The 7,480-nt window shown below is 52.9% G+C and overlaps 2 protein-coding genes across 2 annotated transcripts; both read right to left on the reverse strand.

Moving 5' to 3' along the window:
- Positions 1–492: 492 nt before the first annotated feature.
- MRS44_018232 (uncharacterized protein) lies at positions 493–1,696 on the reverse strand (the record flags this gene model as incomplete). Its single annotated transcript, XM_065616429.1, has 4 exons — positions 493–908; positions 956–1,167; positions 1,239–1,409; positions 1,635–1,696. The coding sequence occupies 4 exons, from the start codon at positions 1,694–1,696 to the stop codon at positions 493–495; spliced, it is 861 nt and encodes a 286-aa protein (XP_065472501.1).
- A 4,883-nt stretch (positions 1,697–6,579) lies between these two features.
- On the reverse strand, positions 6,580–7,032 carry MRS44_018233 (uncharacterized protein; the record flags this gene model as incomplete). Its single annotated transcript, XM_065616430.1, has 1 exon — positions 6,580–7,032. The coding sequence occupies one exon, from the start codon at positions 7,030–7,032 to the stop codon at positions 6,580–6,582; it is 453 nt and encodes a 150-aa protein (XP_065472502.1).
- Between the last annotated feature and the right edge of the window lie 448 nt (positions 7,033–7,480).

Genomic DNA, 7,480 nt, shown 5'->3' on the forward strand with positions numbered 1-7,480 from the left:
AAACTCGTCGAGAACTAACCTCAGACACCTCTCATACCTGCTATACTGTGAAGCCGTCCGTACATCAGTATAGGAGATACCCCTCCCCCCTATCTCTACTTTGTGTGGCAACTCTAGAATCATGGCCAAGTCTGATGGACCAGAAGCGAGGCTCCATGCTTGTTCGATTTCGTCTATCCTTATCGAACTTCTATGTGAGATTCAGAATCTAGATATCCTTTCGCCTTGGCAAGAAACCACCTGTCGCTGACTGTTTCTGGGCGCAATCGAGGGTCACACGTAAATTATCAAGCGGATGGTGTTTACCCATCAGATGAGTTATCGATCAACCCTCAAGTAAGCCAAGCACATTTGTGGTTTACTGTTAGGCGCCCTTCTACTGACAAATCATATGACCGCTTTATTGGTGACCTCACGAAGTGAAGAGGGACAGAGTGTGTATAGTCTGGCCGCAACGGGTCATCTGTCACTGCGGTCTTATACGTAAGCGTGTTAGACTGCAGCGTCAGAGTGTGCCCAAATGACCCGGGCGCCGGCGAGCCCGTCTGGAACTGGTGGTTGAGCTGATGCACTCAGGTCGTTACCTAAGGCCGATACCTCAAACTTCTTATCGCCTAGCGTCACCCTGCGGACTATGGTTTGCGCATTGGGTCTGTCATGACTTCTGAGAGGATAATCTGCCTCCTCGTCGGCAAAGGTCAGGGGCTGTATCCGGGTTTCATTGATGGCGAGCCGAACCAGTGACTGCTTAGTTGGCACTGTGTTCGCAACCATGCTCTTCTTGCCATTGCCAAACCAGTGGATGTTGAGGAATGCGACATAGACACTCTGTCCGGTAGACGGATGAGAAACTGGTGGGCCGGGAGGAGGCGACACTCCTGCCATGACTGGAGGGCGGGCGGGCTGAACTTGCATCTGCACAGGCGTAGGCATTGGCAGTGGCTGAGGGCCATACCATCCGGAAGTTGCAGGGCGATACAGGACTGGCTGTCGGGCAAGTTTCTCGGTGTGCTGATGGCGGCGGGCTCCCACTGCTCGGCAGCCCCACGACCACGTTGACGACCTCGGCGGGCAATACCGCGTTCCATACCGTCGTCTGAGTCATCCGTTGCGGACCCGGACGGCTCGGTGTCCGATGTATCGTAGACGCCTTCTGGTCTCGCGTCACTGCCACCCAGGCCAGACAGAGACTGAAGAACGGTGCTGGGGGGACGATGTAGCCGTGGCAGGCAATGTACCGGTCAACGGCACTCGCCGAATTATCGTGGAGAGCCTTGATCGCGCCTTGGGCGTCATGGGCCGCGGCCGACAGGATCATAGAACGCTCTCCATTCTCTGTCTTCAGCACGAAGGCTTGGAGGTGATCAGTCTCGCCGCGCCGGGTGAGGATGCTGAACTGAGAACCATGGCTATAGATACTGCGGCAGTTTACTGGAAGAAGAAAAAAATTCAATATCAGCAAAGAGATGATCTGGGATATGGGGACCAGGGAAGCAAAGAAGCGGAATGGAGCGTACCAAGAATCTGCCCCTTGTAGTCGAAACTGGTACAGTTGCAAGATGTAGCCATGATCGCAGTTACGTTGGTGGAAGGGGCTGGCCGCAAGAGGGTCATTAAGGAGGCTTGGGGCTTACAAAATGCTGTCGATATTGGCAGAGGGTGTATTTGGCCGTCCTGGTGAGACGGTAGATGCCATATTTGTAGCTGTGTGTCAGACGGTCGACGGTTGAAATGAAGACGATACTACGGCCTCCGCCATCTGAGCAGGCAACAGGCAACAGGCGTCAGGCTGCGGTCTGAAACCAAGGCGAACGATAGGACGAGGAAGCACGGTTCTCGCCAGCTCCCGTTACGAGGCGCGTGCGAAGAGCAGGGCGAGAGAAGCCCATTCCTTTTCGTCATATCGGATATCATTATCCAGTTGTCCATGCATGTCCGTGTCCGCGTCAAACTGTAGAAGGGCCCATCCCAGACGCGTTGGGTGTCTCGCCAACCAAGCCCCTTGAGCACGCCCGGCCGCTCGTATGGATGCAGGCTTCTGTGGCGTTTGCCTTTGCTATTACTTGGGCCAATAGGTTGGTGAAGGGAAACCCTCGCAAGGCAACCGTCTCCAGCAACCACCCCTGCCGCACGGCATGGAGAGGTGTAGCGCCAACAAGTGTCACAATTGGGGCAGCAATGACTCAACCCGATTTGTTCCCGCCACCACCTCCTCCTGCCCGCCAATGCAGTGGCTGTCACCTGTCCTCTTCTCACGTTTCTCCAACGGCAGGCGGTACCTACGTGACAAGATGGTCGTGTCTGACCCGCACGAACTGGGATGCAGGGCAAGCCCGGCTGGAACGGCAGGTGATACCCGTGGGCCTCTCTGGTACCACCGTGCCGTCGCTTCGTTGGAGACCCCTGGGCCGCGAGGTCTTTCTCCGCCTTTCCTGCTTCTCCCCAGACGCACTGGGTGAAGCATTGGCAGCGACGATGCTGTAGGTCGAACTGTAGATAGAGTTCTGGAACCTCGGCCGGGTGGCATTGCTAGCGAGCCGCAGCGTCGCGACCGCACAATCTATATTAGCAACGAGAAGAGACCAGGGACGAGGGAAACGACGCTTTAAATAAGATACTTGTCTGACCATACTGCAGGGGCATCAACATTGCTCATGGGACTGTGGATTGTCCCTCGGTGCAAGACGCACGATCCTTGCTCTGCAGGTTAGCTTCTTGTAAATTTCAAGTCTGTTCGAAAACTTTTTGAAAGTTCCAAGGTAAGCGCGGCGTAGCAAGGCTTCATCGGCCCCGGGGGTGGTTTGTTGGCGGGGTATTGGAGTTCCCTTCGCTTGCAGTGTTGGTCGGCGCCCTGGAGGACGAGCTGGCCATGTGGGACACGCATCCATCGAAGAGAATCACAAGTTCTGCGGTCGGTACCAGCCCGTTTCTTGTCCTGGCTGGCGGGTATCGAAGCAGTGTGCAGTCGCCTGGCAATGTACACGGTGCGTCGCAGTCAGTTGGCCACGGACAACCCAGTAAACTTGCGGTGCGAACTGGCTATCCCTGTCATAAAGGGCAAACACAATTGGAGGATCTGCTCTGGAGTTGCGGAGACAGATCGCACTAGAGCGGATCCCCTGTTACTCCCCTTACGCCACTCATCCAATCGCGGACGGGCTCGCTGCTCGCTATGGCTAGTGCGAAAAATCGCATCACATGCAAGCGATTTGTTGGCTATCTATTTAGCCTATTTGAAGCTACCTAGATTGGTGTGAGATTATTAAGCTATATTCGCTGATCTTGCTGCTAGTCTCGTATTATTTTGACTAGTGACCAGTCAAATGCAAGCAGTCGAGTATAAGCTAGGCTGCAATCAATTCGGGTTCAAGTCGAAAGGAGGAAAGTAAGCAAAATGGCCTCTTAATTAGATTATCCCTATCCAATCATTCGGATGTCTTATTTGCTTTTTCCCCTTTCGACTTGGGTTTGAATTGGTACCAGCCTGAGTATGGGTCCTCTATCACTAGGTTTATAAACGTTTAATCTTGATGCCGTGAAATATCATGGCGCATTGAGCTATTAAGATAAGAGAAAAAGGTGTGACGTTTACTCGAAGACGCTTAATATGGAACACTTGATGTGTTAAATTATTGTAAATACGCTATTTATCCCCTAGTATTCCTGGCCAGAGATGATGTATAAAGGTAGCTATTGCGAGTTAACTCGTCTTGTATATATAATTGAGGTAAGGGAAGCTTGTAGAGATTTGGTTGTAGGTGTTACGGTTAGTTCCCCGTAGTAACAACAGGCCCTAAAACGGTTATAGCTATCATAATGGCTGTAGCTCCATCTTTTACCTATGGTGCTCCATCTTTTACCTATGGTGCAACGGTTAGGTTGCTCTTGTAGCAGAGGATTTCGGCGTTTATTCTTATCTACAAGATTATAGCTTCTGGTTAGCGATTTCCTAGAGCCTATAATATTTGAGAGCATATTCAAGGCTGCTTTCTTTACTATTGTTACGCGGCTTTGTTCGGGCCCGCGAAACGGCTTACATGCCGCGGCCCTTTCGGCGGGGTGTCACAAAGGAATCCTTTATCTTTCGCCATGGCCACCATTATATTTGATCTTAGCAAGCTTCAGCCATAATACAGCCATTTCGCCTACCTAGCTTCTCGTGACCTAAGAGGCCATTGCCGTAACAATTATCACTTTGGCAATGTCTACACTGCGGCTGGCTGGATAGAGAAAAGTAGGAAAGCAGTTCAAGGTCATCATAGTGCGCCTATATAACCATAGGAAGCAGAAAAAGTGAACAAAATACCCTGATTTAGCGTGGTTATCTTATAACTACTTTGTTTACTTGTATAGCAGCCTTATATCTAGTGGGTAGCGTTGTAGAAATGTCGCCTCACAAGGCAGGACTTCGTCGTCATTACAAGGCGGATCAACACACAGCCGTGTTGCATACACACCCATCCCTATTATACAGTGTCTCCGTCTTTGTGATGCGGGGTAACTTGAAGCACCGGGTGTTGACGCTGCACGCCAGGGGGTACGAACGAGGCTGGCGGGGAGAACAGACACCCACAGCGATTCGCGACGGTGGGCAAGGGACACCGTCATCACCTCAGGGTACTCAGTGCAAGGCGTGTGTGGAGTCTGAGCCACGCTTGGTTGGATCATCTTCCAGTTCTCCAGGAGTACGCCTGCCCCCGGCATGAGAACTCACCCGCACCCCTCCCCGGCCCTCGTCAGAGCGCGCGCAAGCTCCAGAAAAGGTCATGCTGTCATTTCCAGCTCTACTCTGTCTAGCCCGAGTTTGAATCCTTGTCAAAGGGGTGTTCGCCAAGGGAGGTTGGGCCAGCTCCTGTACTTCGTTGTGGTGCAGGACCCGGCGTTGGTAGGAGACCCGAGCCCGTGCTCGCTACAACCAGCCCCTCCACTGACGGACTGGGTGTGTGTGAAAGACAGTATCGGCTAGGATCTCTGAACAAGGGAGATGTGCCCTCGCCATGGAGCCAGAATATCCCGGGCAGGAGGAGAGGATGGCGGATCGGAGTGCAGGTTGCAAGCGGAGTTTCGTAAGGAGGTACCTACCTTGCTGCATGAGGAAATTGCGGTATGGGTACTCCTGTTTACAGCAAACGCAGGGTGCCAGTGCCTTCTTCTGCTCCGGCGCACTTGTTCGCCCAGCAGAGGTGTTTGCCAAACACCACCTTGGGAGGTGCCCGTCAGAGAGGTGCCCGCCACCATTTTACGACGGCGTGACCTGAAACTTTTCATAATCCGGACCTGCAAGTGCCAAGGGAAATGTTCCGTTTGGCCCGCTGCGGGCAAAGCCTCTCAGCTCTGTCTAAATAGGAAAGAGTACTCGAGCTAGATGCACGGTGGTATCGCCCTGGGCTCCGCGGGTTATGCTTGGGCTAGTGAGATGATACGCCCGAGCGATCATGACCACTGACTCGGAGGGATATGGCTTTGCTTCAACACGAACTTGGCAACACGTCACCGCCATGGGAGGGAAGCGGGTCAGGATGTGTCACACACACTCACACGCACACATGCCAGGCGATGAGATGTCCTTGTTGGTATACTAGGTCCTCCCGTAGTTTGTTGCCAGAGATGCTTTGAGGCCAAGGCTTGTTTGATGTAGCGCCAACGGTCCTGCTGCGAGGCCAGCGGTGGGTACCGGTACATTACAGGATCAGGGGCCGCTGTTGAGAGTCATAGTTTTCGATCTTGGTTGAGACCTGAACATTCAGAGCACTCCAACCATCGCCTTTTGTCGTAATCACTGCATCGCAACGCCTGGTGACCAACATCTCGCAGCGAAAACCGGCTCACCGTCTACCCGGGCTTTGCAATTACATTCGCCACGACAAACGACCAAGTTGCCCCGTCTCCATCATTCATCATTCCCTCACTCCTCCTGTTCTGCCATCAGACACTCGACTTTCAAGGTTTACTACCAAAATGCGGCGATGCGAAACAAGTCTGGCAATCGGCCACACAGAGTCGGCCTGCCCCAGGACAAACGATGAAAACCCTGTCGTGCCCTCACTCTGCGCATCATCGGCAAATCACCCATCTGGAGTCCAACCAACATCAACGCTCGTGCGAGTAGGAGACACCATCGAATCACGCTGTCCAAGATACCTACGAACGAAAAAGTCAAGATGATGGCGAAAAAAAGACAACGTTGCTCCCAGAAGTACTCCTTCAGGTGTGCGGCGTGCAGGGAAGCACGGCACCATACTTCACATCATTATCCTAATAGCGGGACAAAGGCACCTCCACTTGTCGACAGTTGGCTTGGCCGACGCCTGTCGCAGCTCACGGGTGGCCGCAGGTTGTGGCATGTGCCACGAGACAGCAGATACCTAGCACTCGACATGGCTGAACACGAACAACAACGTGTATAGAACCTTCAATCTGATCGGGATTACTCTCAGCTAGGAATTGGGAGACTGTGAGAAACATTTCAACAAATCTCTAGCGAACGCTAAGCAGACACATGCAATGAACGCGTCAAGGTGCTGCCTTTATTCCCACTGCGCCCACGAAACGACCTCCAGGATCCATTCCACAAAATGATCACATCTGAGCCGCCTTTCCAGAACCAAAAATCTCGATTCCAAGATTGTCCGCGTCCATCAGTAGGCCACTGGAGTAGACAGCGTCAGACTCTTTGATAGCTCTCACTAATCTCCGAATACTCTTGAATGCACGATAGCGGTCTCTGCCACGCTTGTTTTCCGCTTTTGGTACCTGTCTGAGGGCCGCGGTGACAGCCGCCTGACGTTGCCGCCGTAGCTTCTCCAGTGTCAAGTTGTTTTCCATGTACTCTTCAAATCCCTCCTGATTTCTGTGCATTGCTTCCCATATTCGTCGCTCAGCACGCTCAAACTTTTCAATCCGGCTCGACATCAACAAATAGAGCTTCACGACACAACAGCAGCGGCCTCTATAGGCGGGAGCGAAGCGCCAGACGCGTTTAACAGAGGATGGTTTGAGGTATCGTTCGGTGCTTTCGCCCGCGTTCGCCATGCTGATAGATGTGGGTAGAGCGGCCGGCGCGCAACTTGGATAAACGTAAACTGAGAGCGTGGTGATGCCCTCTGATTCAGGAGTCAGTGATTAGACTTTGGGAGGGATTTCATCATTGTAGCATGGCCGCACCTCAAACAAGATCCCATCCGACGGCAAGGAGAGAATGCGATGGAAGACGTGTCGACGTCGATTCTACCCGCAATCCTTCGTCAAACGGAAATGATAAGTTCAGAAACAAAACCGGCCCATTTTCCTCAGCACACCGGAAGGCATTGCCCGGCAGCTCGGTAAAGCTTGGGAAGAATCCACCCCGGCGATTTTCAGCTGAGCCAAGGGGGGTTTAGTACCGGCCATTCGGGGGATGACGAGGCCTCCAGCAACCACTCCTATTTGCAGGGCAGAGGCTAGTCCAGGGGACATCTCCCGGCCCATCTAGGGTTAGACT

Source organism: Fusarium solani, assembly GCF_023522795.1.
Source record: "Fusarium solani strain SB1 chromosome Unknown bctg00000015, whole genome shotgun sequence".
Lineage (NCBI taxonomy): Eukaryota > Fungi > Ascomycota > Sordariomycetes > Hypocreales > Nectriaceae > Fusarium > Fusarium solani.